This window comes from Cebus imitator, unplaced genomic scaffold, assembly GCF_001604975.1.
Source record: "Cebus imitator isolate Cc_AM_T3 unplaced genomic scaffold, Cebus_imitator-1.0 Scaffold201, whole genome shotgun sequence".
Taxonomy (NCBI): domain Eukaryota; kingdom Metazoa; phylum Chordata; class Mammalia; order Primates; family Cebidae; genus Cebus; species Cebus imitator.
The window spans coordinates 42,208-65,428 of record NW_016107516.1 but is presented as its reverse complement, the minus strand read 5'-3'; the positions used below and the strand labels follow the sequence as shown (position 1 = coordinate 65,428).

General features: G+C 40.4%; 1 protein-coding gene across 3 annotated transcripts in view; it reads left to right on the top strand.

The window, feature by feature from the left end:
* The window catches only part of QTRT2 (queuine tRNA-ribosyltransferase accessory subunit 2), a 31,619-nt gene extending 16,321 nt beyond the window's left edge, over positions 1–15,298 (top strand). For all 3 annotated transcript variants that reach the window (XM_037745436.1, XM_017547724.2, XM_017547723.2), the window contains 4 exons: positions 5,531–5,730; positions 9,265–9,416; positions 12,061–12,178; positions 14,924–15,298. In XM_037745436.1, the coding sequence (XP_037601364.1) occupies positions 5,531–5,730; positions 9,265–9,416; positions 12,061–12,178; positions 14,924–15,155 (702 nt within the window). In that variant the 3' untranslated portion in view covers positions 15,156–15,298. The remainder of the gene's footprint in view (positions 1–5,530; positions 5,731–9,264; positions 9,417–12,060; positions 12,179–14,923) is intronic.
* Positions 15,299–23,221: the final 7,923 nt, after the last annotated feature.

Here is a 23,221-nt window from a genome sequence, read left to right as displayed (position 1 = left end):
CTCACTGCAACCTCTGCCTCCCAGATTCAAGGGACTCTCTGGCCTCAACTTCCTGTATAGCTGGGTGTTGCTGGGTGTTTTTTATAGAGATGGGGTTTCACCATGTTGGCCAAGCTGGTCTTGAACTCTGACCTCAGGTGATCCACCTACCTCAGCCTCCCAAAGTGCTGGGATTATAGGTGTGAGCCACTGCATCCGGCCAAGAAATTTGAGCTGTTCAAGACTCCTTTTCTTCACTCATATTTAATATCCAACTGTTCACTCTTTTTTAATCCTATTTGCCTAAATATGTCTAGAATCTCCCCCTCCTTATGACCACCTTAAGCCATAACTACATCATCTCTTATGTACATAATTACCTTTGAATTCTTCTCTCTGCCTCCATTCTCATTTTAAAAACACAAACATGAGCTCCTTGCCCACTTCCCTAAAAGAATTTAGTGACCCTCCACTTCAACACTTATGAGGCATGGACAGCCTGCTATGATGTGGCCTCTGCCCGCTCCTCTAGCTCACTATGGGCTACTTTCTCCTGTGGCTTGCACTCTGGCCTTTCTGAGTTGCTTGGAATTCCTTGAGGCATTAGCCTGTTTGAGTCCGTACACAGATTTCCTTCTGGACTGTTTCTGCTTTTCTTATCTCTAGCCATATTCCCTCTTTTGCTTCCACATCAGGCTCATTTCATTCCATGTATCACTTTTTTTTTTTTTTTTTTTTTTGAGACAGAGTCTCACTCTATTGCCCAGGCTGGAGTGCAGTGGGGCAGTCTTGGCTCACTGCAACCTTTGCCTCCTGGGTTCAGGTGATTCTCCTGCCTTAGCCTCTCAAGTAGCTGGGATTACAGGCATGCATCACCATGCCCGACTTATTTTTGTATTTTTAGTTGAGACCATGTTTAGTTCACCATGTTGGTCAGGTTGGTCTTGAACTCCCAGCCTCAAGTGATCCACCCACCTTGGTCTCCCGAAGTGCCATGTATCACTCAATACAACTGGTTCCTGATACTTCCAGGGAATTCAATTCATTCTTTGCTGCCCCTTTAATTAGTGTGTAGCAATATTTTAGCCCCAATCATATTGTATTGTAATGATTTCTTTATGTGTTTGTCTTTATTAAACTGTGGCCTCTTTAAGCTCAATTTCTGTGTATAATTTGCATATCTTCATCACGCTCAGGGTGCCTGACGCATAGTAAGCCCTCAGTAAATGTTTGCTGATGGTGAATAGTTATGATGGGGTGAGGAAGATGAAGCTGTAGTGGTAAATCAGGGATACTGACATCAGAGTTAATTAAGTTGGAAAAGAATTTAGAGAATAGCAGAGATGAGGGAACAGAAGATAGTGATCAGAGGAGAGAATTTTAATATCTGAGATTATGTATGTAGAGTAATCCCTAACGATGATCACATCTCACTGTGGCAAGGCACATTGAGTTTGAGGAACATCATTATATGAATTTAGCCATAAACATATAATTTGGCTAATAACATTAATATAAATGAAATAATTAGAGGAAATATGGTTGTTCTGATTAGAATTTACAGTATCTGTAACAGGAGTTTGGTGTGGGGACATTGCTGTGGGTCTGGGCAGTTAGTGTTGGTGGCTTGCTAATAATTGTTTTGAGCCAGTCATTATCCTTGTAGGACTAGTAATGTTTGGGTAGGCAGAAAGCAGGACGGGGAGTGTGACAAAGATGATTACTAGAAAGGCCAGATGAGCCTCAAGTTCCTCATCTATGTTTTTGCAATCAGCCTCATTATTTCATATTACTTCTGCGTGTGTGTGTGTGTGTGAAGGAGTTTTGCTCTTGTTGCCCAAGCTGAAGTGCAGTGGTGCAATCTCGGCTCATTGCAACCTCTGCCTCCTGGGTTCAGGTGATTCTCTTGCCTCAACTTCCCCAGTAGCCAGGAATACAGACACGCGCCACCATAGTTGGCTAATTTTTGTATTTTTAGTAGAATTGCGGTCTCACTGTGTTGGCCAGGCTGGTCTCGAACTCCTGACCTAATGATTCACCCGCCTCACCCTCCCAAAGTGCTGGGAGTACAGGTGTGAGTCACCGCACTTGGCCTTACTTCTGCATATTTATTGGTAAATGCTGCAGTCTCTCTCCATATCCCTTATTATTATCTTGATAGGATTATTAATACTGCCCCCCGCTTATTCTCAAGTGTTCCATTTTAGATAATAAATTATATCCTCATGCTTCTTACACTCGTGAAAGGGAGTTTCCCAGATAATCATGCTAGTCATGTTAAGCAGGCAGGCCTATGTAACTGTCTGCTTTGTATATCTGCATACCTCTTTTTCCTTTTCCCGTGATTCCTTGCTTGTCTTATTCATCGGCTCCTCTTATTCTGAATGCCCTTCATTATTGAAGCTCTCCAAGATTCTGTTTTTGGCTTTCTTTTCTTCTCCATATGTTACCTGGGTTAGGGATGGCGAATGAGTTTCTTCCGAGGTGATCGGGTCCAGCAGGAAGAGAGTCATCTGTTAGTCATGTCTACTGTGGAATCAGGAGTGGAGAGTGGTAGCATCATGCCGAGTGTCTGCCGTTCCAGCATGGGCAGTCTTGTTTGCATCACACATAGCTACACCTTTAGGTTCATTTAGGTTCAGTGATTAAGATTGCCATTTGTACATCCTGCTGATTCCTCAAACTCAGAACACACAAAACAGAGTAATCCTCTTGCCTCATCCGCTGTTATTCTAGGAGTCCTTGTCTTTTGCTCTTATCACCGTCTCCCTGGACTTGCAAAACAGGAGCCAGGAGTCATTTGAGACTTTGTCTTTATCCTCTCCTTGGACAACTAGTCCAAGTTATGTTGATCCTACTTCTGATGAGGTTTCAAGTTTTATCTTTCCTCTTCATCCACATTGCCACTGCATCATTAGCCCAGGTCATCTTATCTTTCACCTAGAGTATTAAAGTTGTCTGCTATTGCATTCTTTAATCATACTCACCCTTAATTTATTCTTCACACGAGAGCCAAAGTGTTCTTTCTAGAGGAATAGTCTGATTATGTCCCTCCTGCTTAAACTGAAGAATGAAATTCCCTTTTCACAGTGTTCCAGGCCTCCCCTCCATCCATTTCTTCTACTGGAGAGCCATTGTTGATTTGTATATTTTATTGCAAAACTTATTTTTTGCAATTACATACACATAATTAATACATAGATATACATGGCTATATTGCATGAGTATGATCATATATTTAGCAATTTGCTTGTTTTTTATTTAACAATATCCTGAAACTTTCTCTGTCAATGCATATATTGCTGTATCTACTGCATTCTTTTTAAACAGCTGCATAGGGAGCTCTACTGTGTGTGTATCATGATTTATATAAGCCTTTAGTCTATGGATAAATATTTAGGTTTTTTTTTTCAGTTTTTCGTTATTCTGAACATCTTTGTAAATAAACCTTGGTGCGTGTGAATGAATATATTTATAGGAGAGATTGTTAGAAGTGGAATTTTAGGATCCATAGATAAAAAAGCATGGACATTTCGATAAGTGCTGTCCACTTTCCTTCCTAAGAAGTTGAACTGATTTTTACTCTGTGTTTATCAGGGTATATAAGTACTGTTTCCCTTACAGTTTGACTTCCGCTATGTTGTTATCTGTGTATTAACCTTTTTGTTATTATATGGGCAAAAATGGTATCTTGTTGTTTCCAATTTTACGTTACCTTACTAATGAGGTTTAGTAGTTCTTATGTGTATAGGGCAGTCACATTTATTTTTCTGAATTTCATATTTACGTATTATACTTAGATTTCTATGAGGTTGTCATTCATTTCTTTAGAGGATTTGTTGTAGCTCATTTTATGCTGTAGATATTTAACTATTTGTCCAAAGAGTAAGTTCTCCTTTGTTTTTGTTGATGGTATATTTTAGTAGAGAAGTTTTATCGGTTTTTTTTTGGGGGGGGGCGGTTGTTTCTTTGTTTGTTTGTTTGTTTGTTTTTGAGACAGAACCTTGTCCTGTCATCCAGGCTGAAGTGCAGTGGCGCAATATCAGATCAGTGCAACCTTCTCCTCCTGGGTTCCTGGGCTCAAGCGATTCTCCCCCCTCAGCCTCCCAAGCAGCTGGGACTACAGGCACATGCCACCACACCCAGCTAATTTTCGTATTTTTAGTAGAGATGGGGTTTCGCCATGTTGACCAAGCTTGTGTCGAACTCCTGACTACAAGTCATCCACCCGCCTCAGCCACCCAAAGTGCTAGGGTTATAGACATGAGCCAGCATGCCTGGCAAGTTTTTGTGCTCAAACTTGTCAACCTTTTCCTGTAAGCTTTAGCTTGTTTAGGAAGGCCTTTCTTACCCCAAGATTGTAAAAATATTCAATATATTCTTCTAAAACTTGTATAACTATATTTTTTATGTTTAGATATTAGGCCCATTGAATTTGTTTTTGAGGATGGTATGTGGTTGTGGTCTTTATTTTGTTGGTTTGTGAGTAGACAGTTGTCTCAACAGTTTCTATGTTCCTAAAGTTATCTCTAGCTAAGAGGCTTGGAGGTAGTCTAAAGCAGGCCTAGGTAGTCATTACACAATTTGAAACTCTTCCTTTGTCCTTTTCCTCTTGTACCTGCTTAGTGTACATGTTATTTATTTATGTAATTTTTTTTCTTGAAACAGGGTCTCTGTTAACCCAGATGGAGTGCAGTGGCACAGTTTAAGCTTACTGCAACCTTCGCCTCCCAGGCTTAAGTCCCCTCCCACCTCAGCCTCCCAAATAGCTGGGACTATAGGCACAAGCCACCATGCCCAGCTAATTTTGTTTTTTTTAAAATTTTAATTTAATTTAATTTAATTTTTTTAAGACAGATTTTCACTCTTGTTGCCCAGGCTGGAGTGCAATGGTGCGATCTCAGCTCACTGCAACCTCCACCTCCCGGGTTCAAGTGATTCTCTTGCCTCAGCCTCCCAAGTAGCTGGGCTTACAGGCATACTGTACCACACTTGGCTAATTTTGTATTTTTAGTAGAGATGAGGTTTATTCATGTTGGTCATGCTGGTCTTGAACTCCCAACCTCAAGTGATCCACCCGCCTCAGCCTCCCAAAGTACTGGGATTACAGGCATGAGCCACTGTGCCTGGCTGTTTTTGTTTGTTTGTTTGTTTGTTTTGTAGAGACAAGGTCTCACTATGTTGCCCAGGCTGGTCTTGAAATTCTGGGCTCAAGCGATCCTCCTGCACTGGCCTCCCAAAGTGCTGGGATTACAGGCCTGAGCCACTGCACCTGATTTAATTTAATCTAAGCCAGGACAAGACTACATATGTTGCATGCCTCATTTTCCTCAATCTTTTCTTACTTGATTGGTAAGGATGTTTTTCAAAGTATGTTCCTCGGAGCCCTAAAGGTTCTTGGGGAAAAGGGAGCATCATCCTCCTTAATGCTCCAGCTGCAGCAGGTTCACTGAGGCTTCTTTTCTATATTGGACTTCCATGAAAAATTCATTTAAACAAAGGTCTCTGTTACTAAAAATGGTTAAAAGCATGTCATCCTTTCTTACCCCAGGTCCTTCAGAAGAGTGTGATCATTGGCGTGATTGAAGGTGGAGATGTGATGGAAGAGAGGCTGAGGTCAGCACGAGAGACAGCCAAGCGGCCCGTAGGTGGCTTCCTTCTGGACGGTTTTCAAGGAAATCCAACAACCCTGGAGACTAGACTACGCTTGCTGTCATCAGTCACTGCAGAGCTGCCAGAGGACAAACCAAGGCTAGTGTTCAGTTAGGACACCGGCCAGCCTCATGGGATGCAGGGCAGGAGTGCTGGTGTATTGTATATTACATAGTGTCTGTGCATGCCTTTGATGTTTTGATTATGTCCTTTCTGGGCTGGGTCTGCTGAGGCACCAAGGCTCGAGAGTTTCCATCAAGGCTGTCCTGGCCTTGATTTCAGAATGTAAGAGTAGAGCATAATTGCCATGTGAATTATGTTATTTGATCCTCATAAGTGAGAGCAAGTATTATACTGTTTCCCTTCATTCTTGTGCCAATCACAAATATTGTTGTCTCTTCATTATAACGTGGTACCTGGAGACCAAGTATAAAGTCATATGGAACTCTGGTTTAAATTGAGGAAAGTTGAGGACGGATCAGGGATGACTAGTGGGATGAAGATGAGCTTCACCAACAAGAGCTTAAGAAGCTCTTAGATTTGAGGCTGGTAGTGAGTGGTGTCAGCTTTTGAAATTGAGGGGACTGACAACAGTAGTAGGATTGGTTCTTAGATTTCCATAAACTCCAGGATTCACCTTGTGCTGGTAAGAAAAGACGATCTGCAAGATTCAAGGCTACAAATTCTGAGTTTCTGAATGCAGTTGATGTTGTATTAGGCTACCTACATTTTTTGATGGCTTTTTTTTTTTCCTGAGATGGAGTCTACCTCTATTGTCCAGGCTGGAGTTTAGTGGTGCAATCTCAGCTCACTGCAATCTTTGCCTCCTGGGTTCAAGTGATTCTCTTGCCTCAGCCTCCCTAGTAGCTGGGACTACATGTCCTGCTTGTTTTTTTGTATTTTTAATAGAGACAGGGTTTCACCATATTGGCCAGGCTGGTCTCAAACTCCTGACCTCATGATCCACCCATCTCGGCCTCCTGAAGTGCTGGGATTACAGGCATGAGCCACCATGCCCAGCCATTTTTTAATGTTTTTTAAATCTTACTTAATGTGAATATTCATTCTTTTTCCCTGCATGTATATTAAGAAGTTTGGTTGTGGGTGCTGCTTTACACTCCTCTAGAGCTGTTGGATAGTATATGATATACATAAGTTTACTACTTTTTTAAAGATCCAGGTACAACTTAGAGGAAAGCAAATGAATCTTACGTACAGCTCAATTAATTTTCACTTGTCTACATTTGTGTAAACACCACCCAGAACAAGGTATTTTCATCACCCCAGCCAGCCTTTGCCTCCCAATTTTAACCTAGTTCTTTTGTGTTCATTGCTTGCTTTCCTATACTTTGTTTCACTCTGGTGCACAGAACCAGTATTAGTATTTCTAGTATTTCTAGTATTTCTAGTATTTCTAGTAATCAGCACTAGTATTTCTAGTCATTTTCTGAACGTGTGCATGTTAAGTGCTCACAGATGTCTGTTACCGAATTTGAAAGCTGGGATAGTTTTTCTTTCTATAAGTGTGTAGAAATGCCAGCTTCAGTTGGATAGGAGTTCTAAACATTACTTTACTTGAAAGAAACTGTAGTCAGGAAAACCAGCATATAGTTAAGAGTTCTGCTTATTTAATATTACAGGAGCCTTTTTTTTTTTTTTTTTTCCTTTTCTGTGCCAGTTCGTAGCAAGGGGCTATAGGTATAAAAACAAACATAAAAAAGAGCAGCAGCCAGCCAACCCTGATCTAGTGCATCTGCACATCTGTTTTCATGGAGTGGCAAAACCTGGCTCGGTGCCATTAATGTTCTCAGAATGTCTTACCTATTACAGGTTGAGTATTCTTTATCCAAAATACTAGAGACCAGAAGTCCTTGAGATTTTGGATTTTTTCGGATCTTGGAATATTTGCAGGGTACATACTGGTTGGGCATCCCTAATTTGAAAGTCCAAAATCCAAAATTCTCCAGTGAGCATTTCCTTTCAGTGTCATGTTGGTGCTCAAAAAGTTTCGGATTTTGGAGCATTTTGGATTTCAGATTTTCAGATTAAGGATGCTCAACATGTACCTTGGAAAACACCATCTCATTCCACAGTGCAGATATTTTATTAATGGAGAAAATATAAAGAAAGCCAGCAGGATTCTTAGATCCTATGGCAAGAGGTGAAATCCTGACAGCAAGAGTTGCTTTGTAAATTAACTTATAAAGGATATAGTAGATTAAAATGTCTTTATTGCACCAATTATGAAAAGTTATTATAGGCAAAATACAGTTCAAACAAGCAAAATATTTTAGCAAGAAATAAAGCACACAGCTTTGCACTCCTAAAAAATCTATATAGTGTATAGAAGATAGACTATAAAGTTTAGTTTATGACCAGGGAGGCTGTTCAGAAAGGATAAGAGTTGAAAGGAAACTAACCTTTATTGAGCTTCTCTCTGGGATCAGAAACTATACTATCGGCTGGGCATGGTGGTTCTCGCCCATAATCCCGGCACTTTGGGAGGCCAAGGCAGGCAGATCACCTGAGGTCAGGAGTTCAAGACCAGCCTGGCCAACATGGTGAAACCCTGTCTTTACTAAAAATACAAAAATTAGTTGGGCTTGGTGGCAGGTGCCTGTAATTCCAGCTACTAGGGAGGCTGAGGTGGGAGAATTGCTTAATTGCTTGAGCCCAGTAGGTGAGGGTTGCAGTGAGCCAAAATTGCATCATTACACTCCAGCCTGGACAACAAGAGTGAGACTCTCTCTCAAAAAAAAAAAAAAAAAAAAAAGAAATATATTATATGCTTTTTCAAATAAATATCTCATTAATCCTCGCAATAATTCTGTGGGGGTATATATTATTGCTTTTGTTTTTAAGATAGAAAACTAAAACTCAGAGAAGTTAAGTAATCATTCTGAAGTGACAGAGCTAGGGTTCAGGCCCCCGTCTCTCTGACTTCAAAGCCCTATGTTCTTTTTACTACACCTTGCTGTCCACTGCCTGACACTCTAACCATGACTGGTGTTTTTCATTTTTTTTTTTAAGTACCTTGTTCATTAAAAGGACTTTCAATTATAAAGACACATACACACGTATGTTTATTGCGGCACTGTTTACAATAGCAAAGTCTTGGAAGCAACCCAAATGCCCATCAATGATAGACTGGATAAAGAAAATGCAGCACATATATGCCATGAAATACTCCGTAGCCATAAAAGAGGATGAGTTTATGTCCTTTGCAGGGACATGGATGAAGCCGGAAACCATCATTCTCAGCAAATTGACACAAGAACAGAAAATCAAACACCGCATGTTCTCACTCATAAGTGGGTGTTGAACAATGAGAACACATGGACACAGGGAGGGAACATTACACACTGGGGCCCGTCAGGGAGTGGGGGGTTAAAGGAGGGGCTAGCAGGGGCTGGGGGGTTTGGGGAGGGCTAACATTAGGATAAATACCTAATATAGATGACAGGGTGATGGATGCAGCAAACCACTATAGCACATGTATACCTATGTAACAAACCTGCACATTCTGCACATGGACCCCAGAACTTACAGTATAATTTAAAAAAAAAAAAAGGACTTTCTGATTTCCTTCCTTGCATTATCCTCATGTCACTCTTCTTACTGTTACTCTTACAGGCTCATATCTGGTATTAGTCGACCAGATGAGGTGCTCGAGTGTATTGAAAGAGGAGTGGACTTATTTGAGAGTTTTTTCCCTTATCAAGTAACAGAGCGGGGCTGTGCCCTAACTTTCAGCTTTGATTACCAGCCGAATCCTGAAGAGACATGTAAGTCTTTTGAAGTTAATTTCTTATCCTTAAGTTTCTTCCATTTCCTATTAATTTTTGGCTTGAGTCACAAGACAGAAATATGTATATATAAAGCCAGGCTTTTACAAAACTTCACCTTTGTTTCTTATCTGTGTGCTCTGGCATGTTGGCACACAAAGCTAGATACTTAATACTATACATGTAGCTCATCAATATTAGGATGTGATTTTATATTGAACAAAACCAGGAAAAACAAAACCTCTTCTGTTAACAGCCTGAAAAAAGAACATTCAGAGTGAATTGTGATGAAAATCGTAAGAAAACCTTTGAAGTGCTTGGTAAAAGTTAATTTGTTTTCTCGCAAAAGAGTTTTTGTCTTTTCTTTGCAAACCCTATGCTATTAAAATACAGGGAGACTCATGATCCTCTGATCCTAGTGTTACTTCTTGCATTTTGGTTTTTTGTTTGTTTGTTTTTTTAATACACCCAGCTTTGACAGCTGTCTTCCTCTGCTAATGTCGCTTTGAAGGACTACCATTTTATTTTATTGTTTAGTTATTTAGAAGTCAAGAAAGTCAGTTTCAGATTCTAACACTTAACTGGTGGTAGAAAAGGAGCTGGGATACAGACTTTGGGCTGGAGTTCCTTGAAGTATGTTTTCAGGAGAGTGTCACCTGCCCACTCTTCCCTATGGCCTTCAGAAATGGCCTTTCCTTTTCCTTTTACTGCTATCCTTGGAATTCTTCCTTAACCACATCAACCTTAAATTTGAATAGGACCAGAAACTTCCTTAAGGGTTCATTTTATTCCTCACAGGTAACTAAAATTTTATTCATATTGTTGTACTTTTAGAAAGCAACTTAACCATTACTCTAGATGGAATTACTCCTGGAAACAAAATAAATAAAGTCGATCAAATTCTTAAATATATAGGAGGTCGATTTTACTGTCCTTTTAGACAGACCAAAACATAATGTATATGGATAGGTATACAATTAACACTATAAATTTTCATGTCTTCATTTAAAAACTGAATTATTTCCACCAGAACAGAGGTAACTGTTAGTCATTCAATACCAGGAATATGCAAAGCTCTAAAAAGAACCTGATTTGAGTTCTCTGTAATGAACAAGGTCATTTTTGGCCACAGAAAGCCAAATTTCTTCATGATTAGGAAAAAGGAAATAGCGTGAACATTTAAACAAAGTATTATTGCATATGTGTGTGTAGTAAATTAAAGTCCTTTGCCAGTTATGTAGTAAGAATTCCAGAGAAATTATTTGGCAGCAATTCTTTCAAATGACAAGTTTTCCAAAATGTCAGGGCTTAAAAAAATTGTTTTTTTTCAGAAATAGGGTCTCACTCTGCTGCCCAGGCTGGAGTGCAGTGGTGTGATCATGGCCCACTGCAGCCTTGAACTCCTGATAAAAGAACATTCAGAGTGAAATGTGATGAAAATCATAAGAAAACCTTTGAACTGCTTGGTAAAAGTTAATTTGTTTAACTTTAATGGGCACAAGCGATCCTTCCACCTTAGCCTCCTAAGTAGCTGGGACTACAAGTGCATGCCACCATGCTTGGCTAATTTTTAAATTTTTTGTAGAGACGGGATCTTGCTGCGTTGTTCAGGCAGGTCTTGAACTCCTGACCTCAGGTGATCCTTCTCTCTTAACCTCCCAAAGTGCTGGCATTACAGGAATGAGCCACTGCAGCCAGCTGAGGGCTTTCTTATGGTTTCCCACATCAGTATGCAAATGTATGGGAACGAAATTATAACATCTCTGTGTCCAGTGCTCAGGTCGCTTCCCTTATTCCTTTGACCTTGATAAAATTACCCTCCTAAGACCACCTGTCCTTCTCCTAGGACCAACACTGAGATTTTTTATCATTTCTTCCCAAAATACCCCTTAACTACTTATCCCTATTTCAGGCAGTTGCCTTTTTTTAGAGTAGCTGGTGTTTCTTTTGCAGTGCAAGGAATGTTTCTTCTTAAAGCAGAGGGTTGAAGGGAATAATTCAGGTTGCCATTTAATTCTGGATAATCTGGGTTCCCCAGAGGGCCAGAGGCTCCATATAGAATACATACATTAAAACTGTGTTCTGCTTCAAACTATTTGGAATATAGGTAGTTCAAAGCCCAGTTTCTTTGCATGTACATTGTAATAAGGGATAGTGATAACCCCACCATACACACCCACACACAAACAACGGTTAATTTTTGTTAGTTTATTTATTTGTTTACTATTAAATAGAGATGGGTCTTGTTATGTTGCCCAGGCTGGTCTTGAACTTCTGGCCTCAAATGATCCTCCCACTTCAGCCTTCCAAAGTGTTGGGATTACGGGCATGAGCCACCATGTCTGACCACCAACTGTTTTTTAAATCATTTCTTGATGGTAAGATTGTATGTTATGTACTTGTAACCATAATGTGCTTAGATATTATTGAATCTCCAAATTGTTTCAGTGTTGTAGTTAAGAGGTCACTGACCATCTTGGAGCATATTGCTGTTTTCCTTTTCTTGTGTGATTTCCTTAGGATAAATTCTCAGAAGCAGAATTACAGAGTCAAAGATCATAAAATAATAACAAAAGTAAAATGTTCCTAATGGCCACTTCTTATCTGATCATCATTCAAGGCTTTTTATTGGTTTGTCCTTCAGTATTACAACAAAATGGAACACAAGAAGAAATAAAATGTGTGGATCACATGAAGAAAATTGAAACAACAGGTTGCAACCAAGAAATAACATCATTTGAAATTAATCTGAAGGAAAAAAAGTAAGAAATTTTTAAAAGTTTGGATTTTGCTTTCTGATTTCTGAATTTTAGTCTGCTTTAAAAGTTTATGGGACTATTCTCAGTTTATGACTTCATAAAATATTAATAGTTGGGTATTATTTAGGCCTTCTCAAATTCAGTTTCAAAAAAACTTTTTTTTTTTTTTTCCTGCAGTTGAATCTATATGCTTTGTCTCAGCAAACTAGAGCCAGGTAATAATTGCCTTAGAAAAGCTGACAGAAAGATTAGACCAAATCCATTGTTTGGTATCTTTTATTCCTTTAGAGCATAATAAGGATTTCAAGATAAAACACAACAAAGTTTTAAATTGTAGAGTGCTTAAGTCATCTTTGTTAGATACAGGTTATAAATCTTAAATAAAATATTTATCTCTACAAAGAGCAAATTAAGATACAGATTGAATTGAATATCCTTTCTTCAAAATGCTTGGAACCAGAAGTGTTTCAGATTTCTTTTCTTTTTTGTTGTTGTATTTTAGAACATTTACATTACACTTAACCTGGCTGAGCATCCCTCATTCGAAATCTGCAATGCTCCAATGAGCAGTTCCTTTGAGCATCATGTTAGTGCTCAAAAAGTTCTGAATTTGGGAGCATTTCACATTTTAGATTTTCAGATTAGGCATGCTGATCCTATATATTGTAATTTTTGTATTTGGCCAAAAGTGATAATCATCAGTGAACCAGTGAGTGATTTTCCTTTGAGCCTATGCACTCACTTTAGTGCTGGGTTGAATTTTTTTGTCTTATGTAAAGGGAAATCCTATGGCTTGTGACTTATTTATGTCTCTCTAGTGATAGTACAGACTTGAGAGTTTATGAAACAATGTGAAAATCCTAGATCTTACCTATATTCTGTTGGGACTCCTTTAATTGTAGATCAGAAATGGTGATGTCTACCACATTTCACTTCTTAAAAAATAGCCACAGAGATAGATTTGTTTTGTTTTTCTTTTCTTTTATCCTTTTTTTTTCTGTTATCCACTGACTCTCAAATGATGTATGTTTTTTAAATGTTAGATTACTATAAATTGTTACTACTAAATTTCCGTTTATGTTATAGATTTAGTTGGAAATTGTACTTTATTATCAGTAGCAGACTTTAAGCTTTTGAGGTTTGTAGACACATTCTAGCCCTGCTCTTGACTGGGTGACTTTGGCCTGGTCAATTTACTATTTTTTTTTTTTTTTTTTTGAGACAGAGTCTCGCTCTGTTTCCCAGGCCAGAGTGCAATGGCATGATTTCAGCTCACTGCAGCCTCCACTTCCTGGGTTTAAGCGATTCTCCTGCCTCAGCCTCCCAAGTAGCTGGGATTACAGGCACACACCACCATGCCTGGCTCATTTTTCTATTTCTGATAGAGACCGGATTTCACCATATTGGCCAAGCTGGTCTTGAACTCCTGACCTCAATTCACTTGTTTTTAATAGTTGTTTAAGGTAACACCTGGCCAGGCATGGTAGCTCACATCTGTAATCCCAGCACTTTGGGAGGCTAAAGATGGAGGATCACTTGAGCCCAGGAGTTCAACACCAGCCTGAACAACATAGCAAGACCCTGTCTCTAATACAGAAAATTATTTGGGCGTGGTGGGAGGCAGAGGTGGGAGGTTGCGAGTTAACACCTATGCAGTGCTTAGTATTTGCCCAGCAGTGTTCAAGCCCTTTTACTATGCTAATTCATTTAATCTTTGTAACGGTTGTCAGAGATAGGCACTATTATTACCTTTGGTTCATGCATGAGAAACAAGTCAGAGAGTCATTAAGTGACTTGCCCAAGTGAGTTGTGAAGCCAGGAATCAAATTCATGCAGGGTAGCTCCAGGGCCCTCCCTGTCAACCCCCATAGTAATCTTCGTTGGTAGAATGTCAGTAAAAATGGTTATCTCCAAGAGTGAATGCGAAGGTTAAATGAGACAGCGTATGTGAAAGTGTTTGGTAGACTGCAAAAAGCTGTGTTAAGTAGAATGTCTCCCATGTCTTTTGATAATAATTCTGGTGGTAAGTGGGAAAGAAGTGTCACTCATTTCTCTCCTAAATGTCAAACTTTAAGAAGTGTTTCCTAAACATGTGCCTTTACAATGTGATTAGCAATACTCAAAATGAGTGAGTGACCACATGAATTTATTCTGATGCTCCTTTGTAACCTCAAACTTGGAGTTTGCATCTGTCAGAGAAAAATTCCAGCGTCTCCCTGACTCATTGTGTTCTTGGTTAGCTTTTTTTTTTTTTTTTTTTTTTTTTTTTTTTTTTTTTTTTTTTTTTTTTTTTTTTTTTTTTTGAGACAGAGTCTCGCTCTGTTTCCCAGGCCAGAGTGCAATGGCATGATTTCAGCTCACTGCAGCCTCCACTTCCTGGGTTTAAGCGATTCTCCTGCCTCAGCCTCCCAAGTAGCTGGGACTACAGGTGCGCACCACCATGCCCGGCTAGTTTTTGTATTTTTAGTAGAGACAGGGTTTCACTATGTTGGCCAGGCCTGTCTTGAACTCCTGACCTTGTTATCTGCTCGCTTCAGCCTCCCAAAGTGCTGGTATTACAGGCGTGAGCCACCGCGCCTGGCTCTTTGTTAACTTTTAACCATATTGCCATTTTAAGCAAGTGCACAGCACGGAACATTTGCCAGTGATGTTATTAACCACTGGTAACCACCAGTAGAATGGATGGCTGAAGTTGTGGATTTCATATATTCCATACTTTTTGGAATGTCACTGTGACTTCTTTCTTAGATACCAGGAGGACTTTAACCCGCTGGTGAGAGGATGCTCCTGTTACTGCTGTAAGAATCACACTCGGGCGTACATCCACCATCTGCTGGTAACCAATGAGCTGCTGGCCGGAGTCCTGCTTATGATGCACAACTTTGAACACTACTTTGGATTTTTCCATTCCATCCGGGAAGCACTAAAAAGTGACAAACTGGCACAGCTGAAAGAGCTCATCCACAGGCAAGCATCTTGAGATCTTGCAAATACGAGTCTCACCCTTCACACTGAGCCTGTCCCACTATTGTAACATGGGAAGACATGAAGAAGAAATAATCTGAACTTTATTTATATTCAGACATAGGGTCTGCTAAAATAAAGAATATTTGTACCAAACTGCCCGCATAAGGGTGAAGAGATTTCTTCTAAAGACTTAAATGAAGACCAGATGCGGTGGCTTACGCCTGCAATCCCAGCACTTTGGGAGGCCAAGGCGGGTGGATCACCTGCAGTCAGGAGTTTGAAACCAGCCTGGGCAACATGGAGAAACCCTCTCTCTACTAGAAATACAAAATTAGCCGGGCATGGTGGTACATGCCTGTAATCCCACCTACTTGGGAGGCTGAGGCAGGAGAATCACTTGAACCCAGGAGGCGGCGGTGCAGTGAGCGGAGATCGTGCCATTGCACTCCAGCCTGGGTGACGAGCAAATCTCCATCTCAAAAAAACAAAACAAAAAAAGCCAAAGACTTAAATGACCTGGATTGATCAGAGAGAATTGAAACGTGACCTTTAAAACTTCTAGACTAATCCTTTTAGTTGATAGAGATTCATTTAGTCAAAGAAAAAAGCTTCAGCTGTGAGGACACAACCTTGAAGTGGGAATGATGAGATTCTGAGGGACCAATGAATTGGATTGAGGCTTAAGGGGAAATGACTGAGAGACGCATGACCTCTGGACATATACCTGTTGATTGGAGAAGAAATCTGGCTGGTTTGAGGGTTTCCTTTAGTTCATCCTCTTACTCTAAGGAGACTGTTGTGGATACTTTCATCTTCCACCCTGCCCTGGCAGTGCGGCCAATCAGAAATGGCCCTTGTGACTTAACTAGCTCAGATATCCTGAGAATGTGGGGCTTGAACATTGCTCCTGTGATTATCTGTCCCAGGTCACAGTCCATTTGACCACTTGGCCTATTTGCAACTTCTTTTTAGAGCCAGTACAATTGCCTATTAGGCAAAAGTTTGCCCAGCTGCTTTCATCTGGTTGTACAGATCCATTGTGGTCTGCCTTCCAGGCTCATTAATAGTCTAACCACGCAGTAACAGAAGCCCCATCTCTTGTGAAGATTCATTCTCAATGTGTTCACTTGGACAGAGCCCTGCCTGGCCTAACGGTGAGAGGATTAGTTTCCATCCTGCTCAGATCTGACTCCTGGGCAATTCACTTAACTTCTGAATGCCTGTTTCCTGCTGAATAAATAGGGACAGGCATAATAGATAGGAATGAATGAACTTTTAAGATACTGTTTAGCTCTAAAATTTGAAGAACAAAATGTTTTAGATGAGAGTCATAGACATAATAGCCATAATTGTCATCCTGGGAGACAGGTAACAGTAGAGATGTTTGAGAGCCTAAAGACAGGTTTTGCCTGTGGGTTTTATAATGGTTGTTGAATTGGTATCAGGAGATCCTGAGGCTGGTAGGGGAAGGTGATTCTTTCTAAATTACCTCTATATTTTTCAAGTTTTCTATAAGGCATACACATATACCCCCATGCACACACCATAGTTTTTAGACAAACAGCAATAACAAAACCAAAAAGATGCCCCCTTTTTTTTTGTAGGGGTAAGAAGTGTGCACTTGTTTTATATTTCTATGCTATATTTTGCTCTTTGTTCAACATTTAGTGGGCATTACTTAATAGTGTTTCTAATTATTTGGTGGCTGCTGTATGCTTTATGTGTTGGGAGCCCATTATATTAGGCTATCCTTGGATTGCTATAAAGAAACACCTGAGACTGGGTAATTTGTAAAGAAAAGAGGTTTCATTGGCTCACGGCTCTGCAGGCTTTACAGGAAGCATGGTACTGGCATCTGCTTGGTTTCTGGGGAGGCCTCAGGAAGCTTAACAATCATGGCAGAAGGTGAAGAGGGAGCAGGCACATCACATGACAAAAGCAGGAACAAGACTCAGAGCAAGAACTCAGCAGCAAGGGGATGGCCCACGCCATTCTTGAGGGGTCCACCTTCATGCTCCGAATACCTCCCACTAGGCCCCACCTTCAGCATTGGGGATTACATTTCGTCATAAGATTTGGACGGGGACAAATATCCAAACTACGTTACCCATTTATATGATTTTAGTAGTATGGGAATGTCCATGAATAAATTCTTGGACAGCCTCATAGCTTCTCCATGAATGGCAAGGGTTACTTATGGAAAACAGTTTTCCAAGGATCTGATTGTTTTGAAACATGCTGGATTGGACCTGTTCATAATGTTCATATTTTTGTTCAATGCTAAATGCATTGTTAGGGGAGTATTGGTAAATATTCTGTAATCCATATGAAATTCATGAGTTTATGTCCAAAACACTGAAAACTGTGTCCAATATTGCTCAGTTTCCTGGGTCTTTTTCTTAGCACATTTGAAAAAAAAATTCCTTTCCTTTACTGTAGTAAATCTATTAAAGGCAATAGCCAATGAAACATTTTTAATTTAAAATTTTTACTGTGTTTGGCTTTCTGTAAATATAGTGGGTCTATTAAACAAAATATTAAATTTCCTTACTACCAGAAATGTTCTAGAGATTTCTCATTGGAAGAAAAAAAATGTATTTATCTGTATTCATTGTTCTGAGAGCTTCCATGATAAATGTGAAATCCGAAAAGGAGATATTCAATTATACATTATGAAGATTCCCTTATCTCTCTGTATTAGTCTGCTCTTGTGTTTCTATAAAGAAAGACCTGAGGCTGGGTAATTTACAAGGCAAATAGGTTTATGTTCTACCGGCTGTACGGGAAACATGGCACCACATCTGCTCCTGGTGAGGGCCTCAGGAAGCTTACAATTGTGGAAGGCAAAGGGGAAGCCGGTGTGTCACATGGTGAGAGAATGGGGAGGTCCCAGACTCAAACAACCAGCTCTCATGTGAACTGAGAGAGAACTCACTCATCACCAAGGGGATGATGTTAAGCTACTCATGAAGGATGCACCCAAATACCTCCCATGAGGCCCCACTTTCAACATTGGGGATTACGTTTCAACATGAGATTTGAAGGGAACAATCATCCAAGCCATATCACTTATCTCTTTATATAATTACAAGTCTTAAGGCCATGCTAGCACATAAGAAAAATAAGAACCACAATCTGCAGAGCATTTTAAATGTGCTCTTGGCATCTTGGTAAATGCTTTTCGTGTATAACTATTGGCCCTTAGAGCATGGCTGTGAGGTGTTGCTATTGTTCTATGGGCTACATGTGCTAGTGTTAGCTATTCCCTACTGGAAAAGCTGAAGCCAACTCTTGAAGAACTGAGTTTTTAAGAGGGTTGAGTAGCCCGCCCTTCCCAGTTTGGGACTGTAACCACACCCTGAACAGTGCTGAAATGTTTGGGTACTGTGATTAGTTCAAGTGGACTTAGGTAATCTATTGGAGTCTGAGGTTTCTTACATATTTCACGGGAGGCATATCTTGTTACTCCTTGGAACAAAAGTAAAGGGAAAATGTTCTTCTAAAACATTTTTTAAACCAAATATTTGTGTAATCAAAGGATTTTAATAAAAATTTCAAACAAAGACCATCAAAGGGTCAAGACTAGAGTGGAAAGCAACTCTCTTCTCTAGGGTGTTTTTTCTGTAGAGGCAGCTTGGAGCTCAGTGAGAAACCACAGAGTTAAATGATTACCCTCTGCCTTCCTGATTAAGAACAGGCTGTGCTCTGCAGTTTGATTAGTCTTGCTTGTAACTATGGGATTACAGCTTATTAAAACTGACAGTGTTGTGTAGGGCAGGGAGCCTGGAAGGTCAAACTTCCCATGCCGAGCCAGCCACCAGCAAGACTCGGCCTTTACCTTAAAGTTCGGTATGATTGGCATTCATTTTAATATCCTTTTTCTCCACTTTCTTTTCCACCTTTGTGTCTCTTACTAATTTCACACCTTTTCTTTCCTTGCTTCCTCATGAGGCTCCCTGATTTGTGAGCACAAAACCCAAATAACAGTGGGCAAAGAAGAATGAAACAAGCCCAGTGTAAGCGATGTGAATTAGCATAATCATGCACTCGTTCCTCCCGAAAATCCTGCTTCATGCCTCCTGTTTAGGTGTAAATATATAGCACCCTGCCCTCCGCCCCAGCTTTTATTCTCAAAAGTGCTGGCCAAGTGAGCCATCCCCACCCCTGATGTAAGGGGCAGAGATGATCAAACTAGAGAACAGGTGCCCTTCTAAACGGAACAGCTGCTACCCACCCAGCTAATTGCTGCTGTGGCCCCAGTGCTGCCAGATATTTCAGTCTTTCAGGAAAAGCCAAAAATCTGGGTTTTCAGGTGAAATTTCACAATTATTAAATGCTGGGTTAATTTTTAAACAATATTCTGCTAGCCAAACAAAACTTAGGGGTGTCTAGTTTGCAACCTCTGGCTTAAAATCTGGAAGAAGGGCTATGGCATCTTTAGCATTAAAAAATTTCTCAACAACTGATCGCAATATACAGAAAATATACCTGTAGTTTCTCGTTCCTGCAGCTGTTTACAGATTCCCACATTAGGAGATCCCATGTTTTCCCATCTCCATTGCAGGAACCCGGGATAACTCCTAGAACCGTTCTAAATCTGCCAAAAGGGAAGGTATGCAGAATCTTATTCAGCCTATTTTATGGATGAGAATTTTTTTTTTCTCCATTTATTTATTTTATTGCATTTTAGGTTTTGGGGTACATGTGAAGAACATGCAAAATTGTTGCATAGGTACACACGTGGCAGTGTGATTTGCTGCCTTCCTCCCTATCACCTACATCTGGCATTTCTCCCCTTGCTATCTCTCCCCAGCTCCCCACCCCCCACCGTCCCTCCCCTATTTCCCCCCAACTGACCCCAGTGTGTAGTGCTCCCCTCCCTGTGTCCATGTGTTCTCATTGTTCAACACCCGCCTATGAGTGAGAACATGCGGTGTTTGATCTTCTGCTCTTCTGTCAGTTTGCTGAGAATGATGGTTTCCAGGTTCATCCATGTCCCTACAAAGGACCCAAACTCATCGTTTTTGATGGCTGCATAATATTCCATGGTGTATATGTGCCACATTTTCCCTAATGGATGAGAAATTTTAAGCCTAGAGAAGAAAGACTAGCAGTTGGCTGTGTCTTTCCTCTTGGGAGTGTCTTTGTTCAAGCTGCTATAACGAAATACTATAGACTGGGTGGCTTAAAACAAAATAAGTTTATTTTTCACAGTTCTGGAGGCTGGAAGATGAGGGAGGCAGCATAGGCAGGTTCTAGTGGGGGCCCTCTCCCTGGTCACAGACTGCTGTTGCATTTTCCTATCTCCACACGGTGGAAAGAAGGGTAGGGAGCACCCTGGAGTCTCTTTTATAAGGGCACGAATCCCACTCACAAGGACTTCACCCTCATGACCTAAATTAGCTTCTGAAAGCCCCACTGAATACCATCACATTGGGGTTAGGATTTCAACATAAACATTTTGTAGGGACACGAACCTTCAGTTCATAACAAGAAATTTAAACATGTACATGATTTTTTCTACTTAGTTTTTTGGCACTCCTAAATCTCCCCACCGATTTTCTGTGAGGCCTGTGCCCTTCTAGGGTCAGCATCGATTTCCCAGTATTCACTTTCCAGTGATTCCTTCTGGCCTTACAGGACCAGCTGATACAGGGCATAAGATAAGGGCTCCTATTGCACCTTCCAACATTAATAGCAATAGTCCCGGATAACACCGTGAAATCTCAATTACTGTTTGTCAAGTGAACGAATGTTCTCAGAGTAGCAGAGCCATTCTCTTCATTATTTTAGCCACCTGAGTGCTGGTTAGAAGTGACTTGCACAGCACTATGTGGTAGAACCTATGTGAATGTCCGTGGTGGTTTTATGTCACTTTATGCTGGGCAAGCTCTCGGTGACCTGACACATTTTTGGGTTTTTGGATTTCTTTTCCTGTTACTCGGTACCATTATCATCTTTTAGTGCTGGCCTCAAAGCAATTTCCCTTGCTCTGACGAGAGGAACTCAGAGTGAACTTTCCTTTTGTTCTCATTCCTCACAATCTACTTTGAGACCCCGTCGGAGTTGCCAAGGAGTTCAAACGGCCCCTGCTTCCCAGTGTGATTCAGAGGGATTCGTGCATCCTCACTGCACACTCTTCCTAATGTTCGCCTCTCTCCCTGAGCTGCTCTCCCCTGCCGTCGGCTCCTTTGTCTGCAAAACACATTTTCTCTTATTATCACCTTGTTCCCTGCCTGCCTTGGATGGTTTCAGCTTGTCTCTTAACATCAAGATGTTGCTATTAACGGTCTTCTCTTTCTTAACAGCTTAGAGTCACTTCCTTTTATTCAGTCCTTCTCCTTTTCCCTCCCAAACCACATAATCATCTCTTTCGGCCTCAAAGAAAAGTTGTATAACCATTTCATAACCACTGCTTTAAAGTTGCTATCAAAAAGGCACAAGAAGGAGGACATAAAAGCAAAGGGAGAGAAACCAAAAGGAAGGGAGGTGAGGGATAGTCTGATAAATGAGAAACAGGAGGTGCATCTTCAGAATTCTTTGGTGAAGACATTTAGGCAAAATTAGCCTTCGAGACTGACCTTAGCATGCTCAGTGGTCTGGTGAAATTCTCCTCTAACTTTTATGGACAGATGGGAATGTGTTCTCCCCTCTGAGGCTCTTTTCCTTCCAAATAGTTAAAATATTTTCTTTAAGCTCTCGCAGAATCATTTATTTTGGTCATAAATCCATTCACAGAACCAAATTACATAACAGATATGAGTTTTCCACACCCCCCAATGCTAAAATGTTTACTCACATTTTCCATTTTCTACTCATTTATTTTTGAGTTCGACAAATAACATTTCCATCACAATTCTATTTATTGTTCCCCACAATGCTAGCTGAAAATACCAACTGCAAATATACTCTGTTCCCCCATAGTAATTGCACTTCAAAAGACAAGAGAGTCACAAAGTATGTCCAGTTTTTTCTTTCTTACTCTTGATCTGATTTTGGTTAGACTCTCCAGTTTCACATTGTTTTTTTGTAGAAAGTTCAGTCATGTTGAAAAAGTCAGTTTCATTTTATATTTTTTCCCCCTGAACGTTCACCTGTTACCACAAATCCAACATGTCCAAAACCAAATTTACTATCTTTCTCCCATCAGACTAATTCTGCACTTCAACTTCCTTCCACCTGTCTTCCAGCCAAATCAGCTGGGAATCCTGCTCCTTGGATGAGTGATGTAATACATAGAAAGGATGGGTATAAGACATTTCAAGGAGGATCAACAGGACTTGGTGACTGACTCAGAGGAGGCAGTTAAGGCCTGATTTAAGGAAGATGACCACCCATCCTGCCCCTCACCTCCTTCTTGTCCTGCTCCCTTGCTAACAACCCTCAATGACTCCCCAGTGCCATCCAGACCAAGGCTAAGGTGGCAGCCTGAATTTCTAGGTCTGCCATAATCTGACCCTAACCAATTGCTGTTGGTCATATCCTCATCCTACCCATCCTCAAGCTCCAGCCCGAGAACCAACTCTTCCATAAAAACTTGCTTTTCTAGAATTCTAGAGCCTCAAGATTGGAAGAAGAGAGCCATTGTTATAACCTTCCCTTGGGTCAGAAGTGATTGCCAGTAATAACAGTTAATCCTAATTCCATTATTTCATTTGCAGGGGTTTAGTGAACAAGACCCTCTCTATTCTTCAACAGCAACATTAAACAGCAAGCTGGTGTGATTTGTTTAGTTTCAACCAATCAGCTCATAGCCAATCTTGTGTTTTCTGCATTCTTATTCACTCCCCATACTGACACCACTGGATTATTTTGATGCAAATCCTAGATGTTATATAATCTCATTCATAAATATTTCAATATGCATCTAAAAGATAAGGGCTCTCTTTAAAAACTTAAACACAGTACTGTTATAACTGAAAACAAATAATAAGCTCTGATTATAACCAAATATCCAGACGGTATTCACATTTCCTCCACCATCTCATAATTTTTTTTCTGTTTGTTTGAATCAGCATACTTATGGCTACTCAGTGCTTGAAATGCAGCTAGTCTCAATTGTAATGTGCTGATAATGTA